At 36.5% G+C, this 21,984-nt stretch overlaps 1 protein-coding gene across 2 annotated transcripts; it reads left to right on the top strand.

The window, feature by feature from the left end:
- Positions 1–9,541: 9,541 nt before the first annotated feature.
- On the top strand, positions 9,542–14,103 carry kazald2 (Kazal-type serine peptidase inhibitor domain 2). Of its 2 annotated transcripts, none has more exons than XM_042738005.1 (4): positions 9,542–10,330; positions 11,337–11,497; positions 11,993–12,140; positions 12,803–13,714. In XM_042738005.1, the coding sequence occupies exons 1-4, from the start codon at positions 9,850–9,852 to the stop codon at positions 12,835–12,837; spliced, it is 825 nt and encodes a 274-aa protein (XP_042593939.1). In that variant the 5' UTR covers positions 9,542–9,849; the 3' UTR covers positions 12,838–13,714. The 2 variants fall into 2 exon arrangements, with proteins under 2 accessions (XP_042593939.1, XP_018935001.2); XM_019079456.2 differs by lacking the exon at positions 12,803–13,714 and adding an exon at positions 13,757–14,103 and having other exon boundaries at positions 9,544–10,330.
- The last annotated feature ends 7,881 nt before the right edge of the window (positions 14,104–21,984 follow it).

The following is a 21,984-nucleotide window of genomic DNA, read 5'->3' as shown; positions in this document are numbered from 1 at the left end:
CACCAGAGATTAGACACTCCAGAGCTAGTTCCGTGTTAGGTCACGTGCTTCACAGTAGCGCATCTGATTAGTCCGTAAATGTTGCTGTTCGATTTAGCTACTGATTTTACAAAATATATATTATTTTACTCAACATTTAATAATGCACATCGCCAAATAATAAATATAGGAGAGTAACAGTTATCTACAAATACAGTTTAAAATAGCAATTGATACAGAACAAAGTGTTTTCATTAATACAACGAAACCGATATTTAATATAAATACTATAAATATTTATCTATGTGTTATTTTGCAAAAATAAGTCTCTTAATTACTGTTATGTATTAACCATTTCAGTTATAAGTCCTAGAGTAAAAGTCCAGCGTCCTCATTGCGTATTTGATAACTGCTAATAAATAGTGAAGAGTGGACGAGCTGGTAAGTATAGCTTCTATGTTCCTCTCGAGTTTTCAAAGGACAGCTCATCTTTCATCTTCATCTTAGTCACATGCTTTTCTAGGCGCATTTTTTAGTTAAAGGCTGACATCTTGTGTTATGGAATATGAACTACGATACAGTCTGACAACCTTTCATAACCTTCATTAAACTAACACAAAAAATACTTTTTGAAAAATGCGTATTGTTATAAAATGAACTTAGTACTTATTTACTATTTTTTTTTCTTTTTTTGCAGATTAGGACTCTAGTATCGAAGTTTTTTTTTCCCTCCACGGGATAAAAAAAATAAAAATATAAAAGTGTGCGACTTAATAGCTCATAATTCTGGGTTTATCGCAGAAATTTATTTTTTTATTTTTTATTGCAGTCCTGTCAGAAAAGTTAAAAATGTGAGATATGTGCTTGTAATTTTGCTTAAAAAAATAAAAAATCTTCCTGTGGGAGAAAAACACCTTTGCAGTGTGTGCAAAATTATAGGCTATTATTTTTGTAATTAATTTTGTGCAAGAAACACTTGCGGGTTTCAAACGATAGAGGGCACCACAATCCTTCTTATTTTTATTATTCCCAATGTTCTTGCCAACTCACAAACTCTCAAAACAGAACTTCGGCTGTCATGGCCTATTTCTTTTTGTTAGCCCTCCATATTAATTAACAAATTAAAACCATTAAATTAATTAATAAAACAATAAAATGCTTTATTTCTCCAACTTTTTCTCCTTCTGGGTAATAAGTCAGAGCAGGGTACATTAACTGTAGCAAACTACATCTCTCTCATGAACAGTTTGACAGTATATTGACAAAGCAAATAACGCAGTTTGTCATATATTGATCCAAGTATACTGCAAAGGTAATATACCACACAATCCTAAAAACTGAAACGTCTGATCTATACGGCTGCCATCTATAATAAAACTCACTATACGAATGAATGCAGTCCACAAACACAGACACACACAATCAGAGTCAGATAACAGTGGTGCCCCTTGAATGCAGTGCATTCGCCCCCAGCTGCAGTTCCCAAATATGTCTCTTCAGTTAGAGATTGAATCTGCCCCATTCATTAGCCTAAGTGGATGAGCTTCCCTAATAGATGCTCCCCTTCCCCTCAATAATTGCTGTTGATTGGCATAAATTAGACCCTAGTTGCCAGACGAGTGATTCTCGACGACGATAATCTGATTCCCAGTTGAAACTAATAGGATTTTAACTCCGGTTTGGCCTAATGTCCGTCTGTAAGGCCTGGCCCGGCTCTGTTAGGCCAGACCTGCCCTTCAGCCCCGCGGCCTCATGCACAACTCACGCTTACTGCAGGGCTGCAGATGAGAGCGGACCGATAAATGAATTTGTAGCCTCAGGTGAACACGCATGCACACGCACTGTCGGACCAGACCTATTAACAGATGGTGTAGTTAACAGTGTGTTAAGAGGACTTGACTTAAAGGCCTAAAACCACACAGAAAAAAAGCTGATGCTTGAAAATGTCCACCGTAAGGCAAAACAAGGACGCTTCTGTTTGGCTAGAAACTAGTTTTAGAAAATATTTAGAAATATAGTAAGAAAAGTTAGAAAAATGACCTGGCCCAAATCTCAATGATTTGAGAAAAGTCACTTCAAAAACATTCTTTTGAACAAGCTACTTAAAGGTATCATTCATGTCTGTACAAATGATACACAGATACATGCTAACTATATTCCCTTTAGACACTAGTGCACTTTAGAAACTTCCGTGTTGGTTATGTCTCACCACCATTATGTCCCGATCAGTAGCCTATATTAACACATTTTGCTCGAACCCCTCACCAAACGAAGCTTTTTGAGACACGTCTCTAACGAAGATCACCCTTTTTTGATATTATTTGTCATCGGGCTGATAAGAGCGAGCAGAACGCTTCGAGTCTAATGAAACTCCACTCCATTAGCGCTGAATCGGACAGATTGGCCTCCCAGAGAAATGAATTGAGTTTTTTGTATTTGTGAGATCATTCTCCCTGCATTAACTGATCTTTATCCCATCTCTTCATCACAGCCAAATCAGGTTAGGCGGCTATGATTAGCTGGGGTGGCCTCCCTTTTTAAGCAGTAATTGGGTTTAGCGGCTTAGCTGATAGCGCCATTAGGACCAATAACGGCCTTGCTTGGCTCGGGGAGTGAAACAGATTCTCCTGGAACAGATGGCAGATGCTGGTAAAGGGGTTTGATTTAGAGGGGGCGAAAGCAAAGTTTGTGTAATAGTAGAAGTTGTGGTGCTGGGCTGCGTCAGTACGTCTTCTGTGTTTGCTGGGTGTCCGTTTCAGTGCTTATTATATATATATATATATATATATATATATATATATATATATTATATATATATATACATGTATATAACTTTAAAGCTTTCATTAGACATCCTCTGTATTTAAAGGCCTTAATATGAGGCTATGTTTTTCTGTCTATATAAAACGTCCATTTATGAGTGTATTATGAGTATGGTGGCCACATTAGGTCCTTTTAGTAAATGAAGTCTCTTTAAACACACTTTCCTCAATGCACCAAAGCCACGAAATGCATTTCTAAGCATCTAAGATGTGTTCTTTTCATTGTCATAGAGGAGTGGGAAAATTGAATATTTACATCACTGAAGAAAAATGTTGATAGCCTAAATGTTCAAATCCACAGCTTTCTGTGAAATGAATCCAGAAAACCAAAAACGTCTTTAAATATCACAATGAGTATACTGAGAAGTATTTATGATCAAAATGTGCACACACACACACACACACACACATACACGCATGTCCGTTGTTGTTGATGTGATAAATGGCTGTAAAAACTGTGTAATGTTGGGTCGTACAGACATTCTTTACAGAGTCCAGCAAAGAGCTTCTCATTAATGCAGGAACAGGGCTGCCTTTTCCCGCTCAAATCCATCTCTGGAGAAAGACTTATGAGAGAGCACTTCAGATGAATGAGTGCACACAAAACCACTTCAATTATTCAAGTCCAGCTTGGCACAGGGTGTGACTTTTGGGAAACACAGCACATGCTGCCCAGATCTGTGTACCTGTTCAGCATTAAAACTATCAAAATGATGGAATTATGCTGCTTAAATGGTCCGTTCAGCAATTCATGCAGACTGGAAGATTGCAAAGAGACTGAATCAACCACCCTGACCAATATTACTTGCTCTGATTGACCATTTCGATGTCCTAGCGTGCCAAGTCCTCAAGTCGTGGCTAACGCTGTGAGGCTAATGTCTGTCGAAGGAAAATAAAGGCACTTTAAAACAATTTAAAAAGAAATCAAAGGGTGCACTTTGCGGGAAAAGCATCCTGTGGTGAGTCTACGGCAGTTGAATCGTGTTAATAACGCGGAAGTTAAGTACCTGCCTGTTGAGATAAAAGACTTGACAGGTTATAAGGTGTTTCATAATATGGGAAATAATGGATAATGAAAGTGCCATAAATGTGGATTGGTGTATTTTGCAAAGATGGGCTGGAGAAAATGATTGCGCTGATGTATTTGATTTGTTTTGTTTAATATTCTTGTTTCCTTCGCTAACAGGCTAACCGATGCAAGTGAATTAAGATACAATTCAAAAATGTCAACGGAAATATTTTCCAAAAATCCATTACGCTAAACTCAATACCTTCAACACAGCATGCGTACACATCCCGACAAAACATTGTACTGTGATTTCACAGCAGGTGATGTGTTGAATGGGATTTATATTGCTTTCTCAAGGAAATGCATCTTTATATGGGAGACCAAAACAAAAGAGTGTAATGAATATAGGCTCTATGTGCTTTACCAGAGCACCATGACAAAAACAACTACCTTACAGTACAACAGAGGTAGTCTATATATATGGTATATACACTGTAAAAAATATTTTAGTGTAGTAAATAAAATCAAGCTATTTACTTAGCACTTTATATTGTATTATTTTTACAGTGGTAAATAGAAAAATAGCCATAGATTCTACTGTAAAGCAGCTCTAAAATATAATTTAAACCAATAATATTGGAATATGTTTCACAACAAAAAGCTTTTTAAGTTTTCTAGTTCAAAATGTCGTGTTTAATTCAAGGTGTTGCTGTTTCCGTGTGCCAGTTTGTGATATTTACTAGCAATTTCTCAGGATTTTCACAGATTACATACATTAGAAAATTCAGAAATTGAATTTGTTTTAAAAGAAATTCTGAATTCAACTCTAAGCTGAGGCTTACAACCATGATTCTTCAATGAATGAATGAATGTATGTGTATGTATGTTTATACACGAAATACATATTTCGTATAAAAAGTTATATTAAACGTTTTTTTTTCAAAAGAAACTTAATATCGCATATATTAAATGACCTCTTACACAATCATTTTTATTTTATCCCTATTATCCCTATTATCTATCTATCTATCTATCTATCTATCTATCTATCTATCTATCTATCTATCTATCTATCTATCTACATTCATATATTCTCAAGAAACAAATAAGAAATACACAATTATTTAATATGAAATATTAAACAATCCCTGACTGCTTCTGTTATGAGGTGGTTTCACATGTTTGCACTTTTTTGTACAGTTTTGTAACTTGTCAAACTACAGCATTTAAATTTGTAAATTAGGGGAATAAAGATCCTATCGCTCATCATTTAAAGGCTGGTGATAAGGGCTCACACTGCGCTGATTCATGGCTTCAGTGTTATCACAAACCAATATTTCTAATCCCCGAGGTGAGCTGAACCTCTCCCCTGCTTCACCTCCTGTAATTCCATTGCTGGCCCTGTTTAATACACTACAGCATTTGGATTTACAAGCATTTGCTCCACATGTGACCTCCGCTTGGTGACATCATTGTTATAAAGGAATTGAATTTGCGGAGGCTCCATGAAGACTGTGAGACAGCGTGTGTGTGAGTGTGAGACACATGAGAGAGACAGACAGACAGGATAAGGCAATTGATCTTCATGAAACTGACATGCCTGTCCACTTGAAAATAAATCACAAGAGCAAAGTACCCATTACACTGCAAAACAGACAACAGAAATGGACATGAATAAGAATGATTTACATATCAAGTTTTATTTTCTTTAAACGGGTCTCTAATTGCGATTAAAGGTTTTCTAAAGAATATTTGTTTGGTAAGATTTGCATTTCTTTGGGTTAGACAATCTGATAATTCTGCATTGTTGATAAATTCTGTTTTATTAGTAATAACTATAAGTTATTGTGTTATGATTAGCTAGCCTACATTTACATTGCTGGTATAGCCTCCAAAAGTTTCTTCAGTCACTAACGTGTGCAAAAAAGGACATTTCTAGCCAAAATACAGGACACCATAAGAAACTATATTTTGCATTAATTTATTTTATCCACTATAATATTTCCATGAAAGCATAATAAATTCTGTGGTGAAGTATTCATATTTTTTCTAGTGCCTTGAATTTAATATGTTTAATATGTTGATTTTAATCAGCTTATTTTTAAATAATTAAAAAAATCCAATAATACAGAGAAATGCTGTATTACATTAATGTGGATAATATTAATTAACATATGGACACATAATGGAAATTGCACACACACAAAATGTCTTGTCATGAAATATAATGCAAAAATCTTAATGTCCCTTTTTTTCAATGTCTTAAATATTTGTTATTGGTATATAAAATTCATGACAAATACATACTTTTATTTTGTGAGAAAGTGCCATATATTTTATCTAAATATATATTTAAGAAATATTAGTAAAGAAATTAAGCTCATTTTTAGATTTTTTGCTTACATTTTTGACTTTGACAACATATTTAAACTTCAACAGACATCATGCTCCCCTAACTCACATGGGGAGAAAATGTATCACCTTTTGTTGCTGTCATATCAACAAGAGTTTACACAATTACAGACAGCTGGTTTGCCTTCAAGCAAAAACTTGTGACGTTACAGTCTCAGGTCTAGTATTTCTTTCTAACAGTGCATTTACGGAAATAATGTAGATACAGTCTTTGAAGGCTGTCTAATTAATGTGACAGCATGTATTTTTCAGTTAAAGTCCTTAAAGGTTAATCAAACAACACTGACCAGAAGCTGTCGATGTCCAAAAAAACAAAACAAAGAACTATTATGATACAAATGGTCTATATGTCCTGTACTCTACATTCAGAAGATTTGAGTTGTGCGAGTCTTGACCTGCGTTTATGGTGCTTTTCGGACAGTTATAGAAAAAGCACATTGTAACCTTGGGAAAGATTCTCAAAGAAAGTTAACTGGAGTGGGGTCTGATCTTATCATGGACGTTAGTTAATAGTAAAACTCAAGGCACACTCCAGAGCTCGCTGAAGCCTCTCCGGTGTTGAATAGAAATAGCCTGAAGCAATTAGCCCACTAAGACCCACTCATTAGGAGGTAAGAAGTGAATGAGATCTGCTCGCCACAGCTAATCAATATTAATGATGGATTATTTACAATTAACAATGGGCCCTTAATGGCCGCCTAATTGTTTGTTTTGGCTTAACGTGCTGAGGTGAGAGCAGCAGATAAACTAAGGACATTAGTGAGAGAGAGAGGAGCTAAATGTCTTCTCACTTTCTTTCACAGCACAGATAAGCTCGTTTGTAATGGAGGAGTGTTTTGTTTTTCATGTAGGCCTGTAACAACAAATCTGCTCATTGTTTTTTAGTCCCCTCTTAGTCAAAATGAGTGTTTTGCAGCTTTTAATCTGTCTTCACACTTACAGTTCTGCAAGTGTAGGCTATATATATATATATATATATATATATACATGTACATAGGTTATGTATATACACATATGCATACATACATGTGCACACACATACATATATATATATCAGAGTAACACCCCACCCCCCATACAATCTGCAATTTAGCAAATCATGGTATATTTTACAATTTTTAGCATATAGGAAACAGAATTAAGAAAATTTGTAATTTCATGGTGTCACTATGGAAAAAAAAGATTCAAGCACAAATTCAACACTAAATTCAGGTATAAACAGGGTCCAAATTATCCACTGTTTTGGATAATTATCGGCCTGTTTTAAGTTTGTCTGTTACAGACAAAGTGTTTGAATCTACGGTAAATGAACAGTTGATTCTGTAAATCATCATCTGTTGTTGCAAAGGCTTAAATATGTAGGTTTTAGTGATATAGTGGTTGTTATAGTGGCTGCTATATAACTATAGGTTATAGTGATCGTGGTTCTGGAAGGACTCAATGTGTGTCCATAGATAATTATGTTTCTGCTCCTTTAATAGTGAAGACAGGTGTTCCTCAGGGATAAATTTTGGGGCCAATTTTATTCTTTATCTATATAAATGAACTTGGTAAAGGAGTTGAGCCAGCAAATGTACACTTTTATGCAGACGATACTATCATTTACACTATGGCTCCATCTTTAAAAGTGGCAATGGACTCTCTACAGAATGTTTTTTATTAATTTCAGACTTCTCTTGGTAACTTAAAATTAGTGTTAAATGCTAAAAAAAAACCTTAATACATGATTTTTACACGGTCCAGATTATCATTAAATGATTTTGTGATTCAAACTTTCAGTGATACACAGATTGAAAGGGTTGCATCTTACAAATATCTTGGTATCTGGCTCGATGATAAACTGACTTATAGTTCTCATAATGATAGTCTTTTAAAGAAATTGAGACCAACGTTAGGTTTTTATTTTGATTTATAAAAATGTTTCTCCTCTGTTGCTCGAAAACGTTTAGTAGAAAGTACTTTTCTATCACTATTGGACTATGGTGATATATTTTATATGCATGCACCTCTGAATGTTTTGAAAAAGTTGGATGTGGTTTATCATGCTGCTTTACGATTTGTTACTGGTACAAGTGTCCGCACACATCACTGTAATTTATATGAAATTACACAATGGACTTCATTGCGCTTAAGGAGAAAAAAAAACATATGTTAATTTTTATTTTAAAAGCTGTTTGTTGACATTGCACAAATATTTATAATACCAGATCAACAGATAAACTCTTACTTAAGTTGCAGATTTTTCATAAAGAGATAGGTCGTTCAGCTTTTTCTAGTTATGCTCCGTATGTATGGAATGAGCTTTAATTTACATTACATATGGAATCTGTACCATCTCTTGCTATGTTTAAAAATATTTTAAAATCTGTTTATATAGAACAGTGTACATGTTTTAATAACTGACTAGGATTTGTATTGTTTTTAGAAAATTGTGTTTTATGTTTGTTCATTGTGTGGTGATGTGTATTTCTTTGTAACTTTGACTTTTGCTGCCTATCTTGACCAGGACTCCCTGGTAGAAGAGATATTGTATCTCAGTTGGACCTTCCTGGTTAAACAAGTAAATAAATAATAAATAAATAAACCGTTTTAATCTAGACCAATTTCACATCGACATGGTCAAATTAACAAATAGCTGGTTGAAAGCATTTGAGCAACAAAGGATATGAATAAATAATTACTAAAAATAAAAATAACTTAATAACCTAGACTGAATGACCGCAGAAACGTGTCTTAATAAATGCGCAATACCTTACTGAACTTCTTCAGCATGTCTCATACCAACAACTGCAACTACAGAATGTCAAATTTGTGTTTAAACAACACACAAAAAGCAGACCTGTAAAATCAGATCTGTAAAATGCACCATGATAACCGTGATCAGTCACATGATATTTACGGCTCTTGTGATTGGCTAAAAAAAGTGAATAGGAATGCTTTTATTCAGCCAGTGAGCTATAAGCTCTGAGTTACACAACTATATTCACTATATTTAAATCTTTATTGTTTTAAACATTTTTATAAATGGACGTTTTATTATCACTTAACTCACATATTATGTGGGAAAACAGCCTTGGGGAGGGTGGGGTATGCAAAAAATCATTTACTACCTGAGACCAAGTTTGTAAGGGTTAATTTATGACCATTTCTGTGTCCAGTTTGGTTTAAAACCCATGATTTCAAACTCAGGCTTCACCCCCACCCTAACTCAGGATTGAGTGTTTTGATTGGTTGTTGCTCATCTCCCAGCTCACACCTTTTTTACACTTTTGTTGAGCCAATGGGGGGAGGCACCCTGCAGTTTAAAAGGGGGTCACCAAAGTTAGAGCTGCCTCTGTGTTTTCTTTCCCACCTTCTTGCTCATTGTTGCTCTTTTGTGACACTGTAACAGAGTCCGGTTTATAAGGATACTTTAAGGACTGAGCAGGGAGAAAAGGCTTTGCTGATGATCACAGGAGTTCTAGAAACACTGCATTTTGGGATTTTCAGGCCTAGTGACTGCCCTTCAAGACTGCTTTTGTTGGCCTGCTACATCAACATTAAAAGCTAATTCTGCTATCAGAGACAAGGAGTTTCTTCATCCATTGGCTGTTTTTGGTGACTTCAACCAGTTTAACCTGACAGACAATGGCTTATTTACTAGTTTTACTGGTGCTGATGCTAGTTTCAGTATCTGAGTCCTTCCATCTGGAGCACCTCGGTCGCTTTGACTGGCAGAAGAGCATTCGACCAGGCGAGGGATGCCCTAAAAAGTGCCACCCTGAGCGCTGTCCAGATGTTAGGCAGCTGCAGGGTTGTCCAGCTGGGCTGGTTCGTGACCAGTGCGGGTGCTGCTGGGAATGTGGAAACGGTGAGGGGCAATTGTGTGACCCGGAGCCCCGATCTGGGTCTACTTTTTACGGGCGCTGCGCTGAAGGTCTGCGCTGCAGAGCCCCACGCAGAAACCCCGCAGGTGAACCCAGAGCCATCTGTGTGTGCAGTAAGCAGGAAGCACTCTGCGCTTCTGATGGAAAGACATATAAAAATATATGCCAGTTTCGGGCAGCCCAACACAAGCAAGGCAAAGGTCAGATGCTGACAATGGTGCACCATGGACCCTGCAAGTCAAGTGAGTATCTCTAAATGTACTATGATTAAATCCTAATACACACATATATAGATAAATTGTAATTCTTGTTATCCTTAATTGCGATTTTCATTACTGCAACTTTTAAAAGTGCATTCGAATTTATTACAGATAGTATACAAATTAGCATGGATTAAAGGCAGCACAACAAATACTACAATGATGCATAAACACTCTTCACGTATTACATTTATATTATTTAAATATTTATTTTAAAATTACATTTTACATTTTATATATTTTACATTTCTTTAAGTATTTAATTGATAAAATAAATATAAAAATTAAGTCGCAATTGCATCATCCTAAAATAAGCTTACTTTTATTTCAACAAAATATGATTCTTTCTAAAATCATTAAATTTTTTTATTATTTTTCTTTTGCTTTTGGTAATGACAATATGGTTGGGACATGTCCTGACAGAGAATTATCATTCTAAAGGCCTTCAGCTATTAAAAATGTTTTCTTACTGGTATTTGATATTTAATTTTAGTACTAGTGCATGTTTGTTCAGCAACCTCAGCTAAAGTAATGGCCACATCAGTTTGGTATGAATGCATCTGCTAATGTAAATGTAAATGTATATAGATGTAAATGTCATCTCAGGAGGAACCATTGTCATGGATAGAGTCTGAGTGCCAACATAATCATCACATTTAAAAGTTTTGTCATGGAAAAGGCCAAGTGAAAACCCATTTGTTCAGCTGTGGGAATAAAAAGTCAGCCGTTAAGTTTGAAATGACCTTACCATCATGTTTAAGATTAGCAGCTGGTAAGTGTCCAATTTCACACCTTAAAATAATTAAGCAAGCTAATCAAAACACAGCACAAATGGCTACAGTGAATACAGAAGCTGGTGTGAAAAAAAAACATCCAGTAGCAAAGATTTGCTTTAGGATGTTTTTTTTTTTTAATCTTAAAATATGTTTTATTTTTATAATCAGTTACTCTAAAGCTCAAAGTTTTCTATCTTCTGCAAATTTTACAGAACCAATTATCACTTATGCTCCCCGTGACATCATCACAACCAAAGGAAGTGATGTCATCTTTTCCTGTGAGGTGTCATCTTATCCATTGGCCTCCATCCAGTGGAGTAAAGAAGGAGACATTATTTCTTTTCCTGCTGATGATTCAAGCACAGCTGTACAGGTATGTGCACATTAAATAATTTGTACCTGATGGACAATAAAATTGAAAAAAAAAAATTAGTAACCAACCCCCGTGACATTCTAACAAATACACAAGAAAGCACCATTCAAACTGGCATCAGTCTGCACAAAATGATAGTCACATAATTTAGCATTTTTGATTGCATGTCCATATAATTAAAATTTGAACAGATAAACACAGTTAAACTTAAAAAAATAAATGTTTCAAAATTTATTATTATTTTTTTTTTTTGTATGATACAATAGAAAAACCTTTTTCTTAGTAGAGAATATTTCAATAATCTTAAGAAGCTTTTGTGGAATGGAAAGGTTCTGTGGCTGTTAAAGGTTCTTCATGGAACTATAGATGTCGATAAATAACCTTTATTTTTAAGAGTGTAAACAGATAAATGACCTCTCAAACATTCTAGTTACATTCACAGAAACAGTTCTGGTTTCGTTAAATGTGCAATGGTGTGTGTTTCTGTAATTACAGGCCCGTGGGGGTCTGCGGCGGTTTGAATTGACCGCCTGGCTCCAGATTCAAGGAGTGGGGCCGAATGATGCAGGTGTGTACACATGCACCGCCAGGAACGCCTTCGGAGAGGTGTCTGCCTCCGCCAGATTACAGGTTACACATGGAGGTATGTCTGAAAACACACTCATTCACAGACACAGACACGGCCATTAGAAAACAAGGTCAGAGGTGAACAAGCTGAAAAAACATGATTGTTGGGGCTGCTGTAACACACACACACACACACACACACACACACACACACACACACACACACACACACACACACACACACACACACACAGATAACACTGTTTCCATGTTTTACACTCATGAAAATTGTATTGTTCAGAAGTTACTTGTTCATAGCTCAGGAGACTGTTACATTTATGTCAATTTATATATACTGTATATCTGATTGGTACTCTTTTCAAACGCGATTGAAACTACATAATCTGATAAAAACAAACAATTTGATTATTATATTAAAGAGTGTGTATATTAGTTGACTAGTTGACTCTTTTGCAAGTTGATTTCCTCATCTAATTGCAGTGCAAAGTATTTAGACTATTTAACTTAATACAAGCAACAAATGTTTAACTTGAACATTTGTCTTGTTTTAACATTGAAAAATATCCGTCCACACTGCAGAGAGAGGTCTGTTAGGTTATTCATGTTCTCTCTGCGGTCTGTGGCGTGGTCAGAAAAGACATGCGAACGCACCAACAGTGGGAGCTGATCGATTCGCATATGCCACTATCAAAGCTTATCATCTCCTCATTGCTAAAGGTGAACTTGGCCTTCCGAGAATCCGACAGAGCTGACGATAACCGTACACCAGTCGAGGGCTTTCTCCAGCAGGAACGTAAAGGCTGGTGATGACAGGAGGTCGAGAGGGTCCTAGATGGGGGGAGATTTGGAAGGGAAAGGGAGAAGGGATGGAAGGGCTTGTGTATTATGTGGCAGGTCGTTGCTGTGACTGTCTGCCTGTTATCTCTTTCTCTGGGGGGTTTGATCCTTTAGACTGGCCCTTATCTTCACCACCAGTGCCTGCAATAAACCCCCCACCCCCACCCCCCAATCCCTCGCTTCCCGGAACGTCCCAACTGCTATGAACTCTGGGATAGGTGGAAGTGAAAGGTGACTCTGGACACATGACAGACCCATTCCTATAGGTTTAGAGGCTATATAGAAAAATAGAAAGAGAAGGTTTAAACATAACAAGCGTCTGTGTGTATGTTTTACAGGAAGTTGTGGGCAAAAATATTGAGAAAATGCAGAGCTTTCTAAATATGATTAAAAGTAAATGGGCTGCGCTTTATTTAGTGCATTAATTAATAGATCCCATTTGCATGGTGGTAATGGCTGTTCACCACATTTTCACTTTGTTAGTTAAAAAAAGCATCTACTAAAATGTTTTACTACAGTAAGCTATATCAATTATAGTACATGCAAATAAAAAGTAAATGTTTATTGGCATCTGTGGTTCCATGAAAAACCTTTAACGACAAAAAGTTCTTTATAGTGGAAGAAGGTTCTTTAGATTTTTAAAAAGCTCCTCACACTAATAAAAAACTGATCACTGAAAGGTTCTTTAGGGAACCATCTGTGCTGCGAAAACCCCTTTTGAAACATTTATTTTTAAGAGTGTATTAAACAAAATAAAAATAAATAGTTATTTTTTGTTTTGCATCATAAATAATTGCTACAATTAATCAAACATTTTGACTTTATATTTTCCAGGTCCTCAGCTCAGCAAAGAGTTCCGGCAAAAAGAAAACGGAGCTTATAGAATATCAGGCGAAGAGGAGAATGTCGATGATGAAGATTACGAAGGCCAGCCGAGTGGATATATGTATTTGTAACATACACAGATTATAAAATCATAGCATTTAAACATGTTTTTTTTTTCTTTTTTAATTATGTTTGAAATGTCAGCTCAGCATAAAATGTGTACTCTTAAAATGTTTTATTGCCCTTTTAAGGGTTTATTTTTATGTGTGAGCATTGTATATAAATCCAAATAATTTCTATTCACTCTTCAAAATTGTACTTAAAAATTGAACTTAATTAAATAGTTGATTTACGAATTGAGTGCTTTATTGTTTGTGATCTAAAATCTAAAATATTTTCTAAGAGTCCGTTTAGGGTAAATCAATATTGCCAAAAGTTATTATGCAAAAGTGCACATGGCAGACTTTTCTAAAAGCCCCCCCACCCCCCAAAAAAAGGCAATCGATGCTGCTGTGGCACGCATTTACCCTGAACCCATTCCCTGCTGTTGAATAAAACATCAGCAGTGTCTCTCCTCACTTCTGTCTTCTCAAAGACGCTGAGCAGAAAAAAAGCACCCAGGTTAAGTTGTTTGAAAGCTCTGGTATTAAGAGGCGTTTTACACTTAAGAAGTTGGTTTCGCTGGGTTTTCTCTTCCCTTCCCTATTGATTGATGCTTAGCTATCAATGCATAATAGAAAAGCACTCAGGACAAATGTGGGGTTATGGCCTTCCAGGGAGAGAGCAGACCAGACTGTTTCTCAGCGCCATTATTGCCCCATAAAGGATCCCTGGGGAGGGACAAGTTCCTCACATCAGCACACACCAAATACCCAATTAAAAAAGAAGACCTTTAAATTCTCTCCTCTTTCCTGGGCAGAAATCAATCAGAATTCAATCTGTTCGGCTTGGATTCCGACAGGCCAGGTAATTGCTCACCAGTGCTCGGATAGGTGACAACAGCTTCGAGGAGAGACAGCGAGCCAATCAGGTGTTCGCTTTCAGACCGTCGGTGAGAAAACAGTGATACCTAACGAAAACTTATCTATGCACTTTCGGGACGGCTTTTATTTTTAGACTCTTGGTAACAGGTGAGGGTTTTCTTTTATAGGCAGCAGGTAAACGATACGACTTTGAGCGTTAAAATAAATGGATCATTTAAAGTAAGTGGCTCTCATATTCGTCTTCTTAAAAGCCCTTTGAAAATGAATTCCAATTTGGAATGATTTGTACTTCAAAAGGCATTTGTTGGGGAGCGCGCAAAGCGATTGGGCGAGCGAGAATCGGAGAGACAGACCGAGTGAGAGAGAGGAAGAGATGGATGAAGATGTGATATGGAGTTAGAAGAATGCAATTAAAAGCTGAATCATTCTCACTCCAGCGTAACTCTATCCGTTGAGATGAGAGCTGAGCCTCTTTCTCATGGCTGTATTTGTGTGGATAAAGCTCTCCCCTGGCCCTCGTTTTAGATTCGCGCTTAATGATTCCCTCTCCGATGGGAGAGAGTGGGCTGCTGTCAGGATGGGAGACACGATCCGGACGCAGCAGTGCCCGAGTCCCTCTGGCCGGCAACACCATGTGCAGGGGTCAGCAAGGTCAGAGGTCATGGGCAGAGAGCTAGGATTAATGGACATCTCAATAAAACGCAGGGTCGGGTTACCAGTTGCCCAGCCTGATCTGACACACACACACACACACACACACACACACACACACACACACACACACACACACACACACACTCCATCTCTCATTATTTTACTAGAGTGTAAACACAAGACTCACCTCATATAAGCAGAAGAGGATGTGCTCACAATCTTCACTAGCCTGCACTAAAATACTATGAAATAAGCATATATTAAGACAGATATTTGGCAAAAAATTATCTAAGTTAATTTCATATAAAAATATAAGCTGGAAAATATAGCAAATTTAAATAAAAGTGGAAAAAAGAAACATGCAGGAAAGACGTTAGACTTAATGAAGCAGTCATGACAGTGAATGAAGCATTTTAATATTGTGTTGGTCGATGAAAAAGACCATGAATATCCACAGGAGAGATGAATAGAGATCATATTGACTGCAGTAATACAGACTCCAGCAAAGAATCGCTTGCTGACAGATATTCAGCTGATTTTGATATTTCATACAGAGCAAAGAAGTTAATATCTGGAGGATCAAACCTAAATAAAATAAAAATAAAAAATAAGACTTGAGTTATTCAGTGAATTTAATTAATAATATGCAATTAATTCATTCATTATTATCAATTATTATTTAATTATATTTATTTATATTTAGAAAGAAATAATAATTAAGGTGTTATAAATTATATTTAGAAATGGAGAAAAAGAAAAATGCAAGAACGAGATTTTAATTTATTTTTGTTCCTGTATTTTCTATTTACCTCATTTTGCTTAACGAGATATTGTCCTCATGTCTGGAGAACGCCGTCCACAAAAAAAAAAAAAAAAAAAAAAAAAAAAAAAAATCATGCGGTAAATTAGTTTATTGCTAATTTCCCAAGTTTTAATAGGCCTGCTATCAAAGAACTCAGAATCGAGATGAAGTTGGTAAAAGCCATGGAAAATGCCTCATTAACACCATCAGGTGGCGCGTGCTGCTGTCTCATTCGCTCTCGGCAGTTACTCTCGCGAGAACCCTGTTGGCTTTTGAAGGAGCTCTCGCGAGAATTCCGTCCGCTCTTGGGCGGCATTTAGATGATGGATTGTAAGCGGCCTCATTAAGTCACGCAATGAGTGAAATATGTCTTTGTCTCCCCTTTGTCGCAAAGTAATAAAGGGACGCCGAATTCTTCAGCACAGCTGCACATTATTGCACAGCTCTCAGCTGGACAATTTTTTTTCTCTCTTCTAATTGATAAATGACAGGATGAAAGGTTATTGTTGTCACACTAATTGGAAATGGCGTGAATTACTAACGGGCCGTGAGTTTTCTGCAGTGGCATTGGGTGGCACAGTCTGACTGGTGTTTTCACAACCAGCTGCTCATACTGGCCAATATGAAATAACCACATGGGCATAGAGGGAATATTAATTCCAGTGATTAAACAACACTTGGGAAAATTTTTATGTGACAGTAAAATAAGTAAAAATTATTTTGATTTCATAGCACTAATACAAAATACAAGAACCACAATAGGCAAGTAAAACATACAATATTTAAGATACTCTTCTGGGAGACCGGGTGCACTTTTTATTTAACTAAATATTTTTTTTTAAAAGAAAGATAGGCTATTGTAGGTCTATGAAAAGGATTAAACACCTTGACCCAGCAGTCAAGTTATAGTAAGGTATTTAATGGAAACGCATTATACAGGGAAATAATTCATTAAACAGCACAAATGTCCAGCAGAGATGGTTTAAAACCAACACCTAAAACCACTCTCAGAGAAAACTGGTTCATTTTTGACTTTTGACTCAAAATAGTTGAGATATGTTTGCTGTGACAACTAGCCCCAGCTTCCCTATTAGTTGTGTTAGTTGGTATAGTTTTTAAAAACATTACTTTTTTTCCAAATGCAGGAGCAAACAGAGCCTTAATAGACTTTACAGTTTCAATCTTATTTAAATCCTTACTCTTATAAATGGAATACAGTGCTGTAGAAATGGACTTCCATTTGCAGGAATGTATCATTTAACCCTTCTATTTTGCTCTCCAGAGAGCCACTCTTTCACTTAGCTTTTTCCTGTGAAAGCAGGATTTGATTACTACAGTAAGTAGTAAACATGCAGGTATTTTTCCATCTCAGCTTGTTCTGAGTTCAGGCCCTCTGAGTCTGTGGATGCAGCTTGTCTATGGCACTTTTCACAGATCAGCTTTCACACAAACAAACCCTCACAGATGAGCCTACAGTATATGCAGGTAAATGTACAATGCCAGCCTTAAGAATCAACCACAGTGTTACGGACGCTCACATTTGCCTTTGCAAACACATCAGATCAGCGCTTTTTGCGTCCTTCCATTTTAAAATCTGATGTTGTGTCAGTAAATATAAAGGGTTTCAGAGGAATTGTTCCCTCTTTAATAATGTATATAGTCAAATGAATAGCATGGAACAATAAATATTTGCAGTATGGCATGTTAAAAATGTAATGGTGTGTTCAGAACAAACATGTATATTGACTTGAGTAAAGATGGTTCTTATGGCTTTAATCTTTCAGCAACGAGTTGAAGGAACATAATGCATTCTGTAGCTGTACTAATAATCTTTTTAATAATTCACTTTAAAGTGACAGCTATACTCATGTTTCAAGTAAAAGTATATTTGCCTTCAACTTATTAAAATCACACGTTTTCTTATGCATGCATTTCCATTTGGCCCAGGCAGACAGTAATCAGTGATTGACAGATGTATTGATCCCCAGAGAAGCTTTGTGAGGGTGATGTGGCATATTTTTATTTACTGCCTGTCTTTAATCCAACCTAGCCACCGCTGACAGTGCCGCCTGTCCTGTAAGACTGACACAGTGCCTATTGTGAGGACATGGAAGAGTGTGGTGTTTGATATGTTGAGGGTGCCATCAGGGAAAGCTGTCATGCAGTTCGCCAGCAGGTACTGTCACCAACTTAATAAATCAACTGTCTAGTCATTCATTCTTTCTTTTGGTAACTCTCTCCCATCTTCTACTCACTTTCAAAACCTATATTTCTTTCTTTTTTCCATTCCATTTGTTTTTTAATTCAAGCTAAAACAATAACAGCTACCCTAAATAACAATCTTGACGGTTAATTACCATTGTTCAGTAACCCACACAGTTCATTTTACTTAGGTTTGTGTGCAGAATTTATTTGAAAAAGTTGATTCCACAATAATCAATGAAGTTATTGTGTGTAGATCGGCCAGAAGTAATAATAATAATAAAAAATAAGAAATATACATACATAACTTTAAATAAACAGTATATAGTTATATTTGTGGATGTTTGCTTCAAAGCACCTTACACACACACACACACACACACACACACACACTCACAAAATAAACCTAATTTCAAAGAGAAAACATATTTTTCTTACCTTATTGTCAAGTTTTTTTCTGTTTTAAGCATTTTTTTTAAGAAAACAGAATTTAATTGTGCTTCTCAAGTAAATGCATCTATCTATCTTTGCAACTTATATGATAGTTATTTGACTTTCTACTCACTTTAATTACTTCCTTACATTCGAATTCAATAGAAAACACTGATTTACTGAGAAAGTTAATCCTACACCAAACATTTTCAGTGTAGTTTCTTTTTAAATCTGCTTCCTGTATAAACCCAGTACCTTGTACATGCCTTTGTTACTAGTTTCCTGCCAGTTCCCATCAATTTTTGTGTGCTATATAGATCAAACAGTCACTGAATGGACGGTGAGTGTGCCATCCGAGGGCGAGATGAATTAAATCCTAACTGCAAATGCATTTCAGGACAGCCAAATCTGCAGTGACATCATGCTGCGAGAATAAATGGGCGCCGGAAGCTACAGCAGGTGCTGAGGTTTGTTGGTTATGGATGGGTACCTATCATTGCCTCTGCTCCTGAGTGCTCTCGGAATTGCAGTAGGCCTACCTGAGGCGAGGGGAGCACTATTGTTAACGTGAACTGAACAACTCAAATCAGTAATGCAGAATCAAACCTGTTGTGAGCCATCTCATCGCAGACTGAATTGAACAGAATTATTTAGAGAGTGATCGTCAGTTCTTCCATCCTGTTTTATCGCCTCCTATTCTCACTTCCAAACAATTATGCCTGACTTAATTGCCAATATCCACAGCTGGGTTTCAATGGTTCTCAGTGAGTTACCACATCACCAGTCATCATATTTCCACAGTGAAATAAGTGGGGGGGAGGTGTGGGGGTTTGCTTTATGAGAAATAAAACCAAAAGTGTTTCACTCTCACAGTAAAAGGACCTGTTGGGGACATCAAGATTTTGTAAACACGGCCATTGGCAACACGCTGATGTGCTGTAATGGCTGGTTTGAGGATGTGTACCAAGTTACGGAGCAGTGAATATGTGTGGGACTTGGTCCCAAGGCATTATGGGTAAAGAGCTACATGATGGGGCATTAGAGCCCTTGGTGACAGTCATACAAGCACCTCAGTGTTTCTTTAGATGATGTAATCATAACACGAACGACTGCAGGAAAAACTGAAGCGAGAGAGAGACACCGAGGTCAATTTGGTCCAGTTTGCAGGCCCTCGTGTCATCTTTATCGAGAGTGATCCGAGAGAGGCGTAGAAAAGGAAGCGAGATGCAATCTGATTATCATCGGAGCAGAGACATTGGTACGGTTTGCGTTTTGTTGGTGAGTTTTGTGAATAAGTGATGTTTTATTTGATATTTTATTATTTCAAAAATTATTTGAAAAGTTTGGGGAATGTGTTTGATTTGGTTTGTGCTTTGGATTGGTTTAAAAGGTTGTTAATTCACTTAAGTCTGATGGGTCCTGTCGTTCATACTCTCAAATGTGCTGCCCTGAAATCCTGATTTGATCAGCAGAAACTGCATTTTTGAGGAAAAACCACTTTGTTGCTATTACTGTGGTATTTCAAAGACGGATAAGAGCAAAAAATTGCTTCTTCAAATTTCATTTTTTGATGTCCCATTCAATTGATCAGTTTATACTGTGAAAAACGACCATGTTTCCTTCCAAAGGGGACGGCCTTCTGTTACATGTGCTACACAAAGCAGAGCAATTAGATGAAAGGCGCTACATTTAAGATGATTTATGCCACGCATTATGTCCGTGGAAATCCCCATTCTCACTTTACACTCATATTTGCTCGAGAGAAAGGGAGATGTCAGACATTCCGACTGTGATAAAATAATTACAACTATATGAGGAGAACATTAATTATTGTGATGGCATCTATTTATATCAATTGTTTCGACAATGTATATGAAAAGCAGATATGTTTTCAAAGGCTGCTTAAGGCTTATTAGACCAAACTTTGGAGGTTTTCATCAAAACTCAATGATATTAATAAAGCTAAACTGCTACAATGTGAAAAAAGTCAATTTTACTGATCAACTAGCTGTTGGCTAACTGCGTTTAAATCAAAGTCCAGTGTGGGATACTCCAATGGGTGAAAAAATTGGGTATACAAAGTATGCATTGCATAGAAACAAAAAAGTAACATAATTGCTAGCCTTGCTGGAGTATTATTGTCCACAAAGAAAGGAGCTGATACATGACAAATAATGCAATGTCTTACACATTTTAAGCATTTGCAAAACATGTGCTGCCATGTTGCCATACAGGTGCATCTTTGTAAAATTGGAGTGCTGTGCAAATTAAAAGTCTGACTTCAAGTAGGATGTTGGGAATTCCAAATTTACAATTTGTATGGAATACAGAATAACAAATAGTGCTAAATTAGACAACCTTAATACATGTAACCAGTTACAACAAGACACACATCTGGGTTATGTGCTATTTTCAAACAACAAAGCCTTTTCAATTACAATTCGGTTCTTGAATATGAATGTAAGGAAGTACAGTAGAATTAAATATAATGGAATTAAAGATAGAATTAAAAAAAAATGTCATATAACTCACTATAGATGGATGGATGGATAGATGGATGCTTATATTAAGTATTTATTAGTATATGTTATTACATTTAATTGACTTGATGATCTGTAAAGTTGCAAAGACTAAAGTCCCAAATACAAAGAAATATTATTTATAAAAGTTAAGACTCAACCATGCCCTCCTAAAACGGCTCATTTAAACACGCCCCCACGTCTACATCATGATGTGGGAAGATTTGCATAATGCTGCCCAAATGTTCACGCAAAGAAAGAAGGCGTAACTTTTATTCTTGATGTTGCCGCAGCTGCCATGTTGTGAAGACGCTGTGTTTCGTTGTAAAAACAAAAATGCTTTGTTTGGCCTTCCAAAAGAGGACACAACTAGAAATCAGTGGTTAAGTTGTATTTATAACACTGTTCCAGAACAGTTTAAACCAAATATTCAGATGTGTGCAATGCATTTTATGGTGGACTGTTTCCTGATCCTGGGAGAGAAGACTACAATGCCGGCTGTTCTGGCTCACAGTCTGGAAGTATGTGTTCATATTTAAAGAATTTGCCACTGAAGATTCAAACGTGAGTTTTGAGCAGTGTAGAGTAGTGCTTGTTATTTGTTGTTTCTCAGATCACAAATGCAGACATGGTTTTATGTTTATG

The sequence above is a fragment of the Cyprinus carpio genome, chromosome B14, assembly GCF_018340385.1.
Source record: "Cyprinus carpio isolate SPL01 chromosome B14, ASM1834038v1, whole genome shotgun sequence".
Taxonomy (NCBI): domain Eukaryota; kingdom Metazoa; phylum Chordata; class Actinopteri; order Cypriniformes; family Cyprinidae; genus Cyprinus; species Cyprinus carpio.
The sequence above is the reverse complement of the archived record's forward strand: the minus strand, read 5'-3'. Positions and strand labels throughout refer to the sequence as shown.

Bases quoted from the DNA above. Each gene is read 5' to 3' on its own strand.
- kazald2 (XM_019079456.2), top strand. From the start codon at position 9,850: ATGGCTTATTTACTAGTTTTACTGGTGCTGATGCTAGTTTCAGTATCT. The intron at 11,498-11,992 runs GTATGTGCACAT...CTGTAATTACAG, and splicing joins ATTCAAGCACAGCTGTACAG to GCCCGTGGGGGTCTGCGGCG. The intron at 12,141-13,756 runs GTATGTCTGAAA...TATATTTTCCAG, and splicing joins ATTACAGGTTACACATGGAG to GTCCTCAGCTCAGCAAAGAG.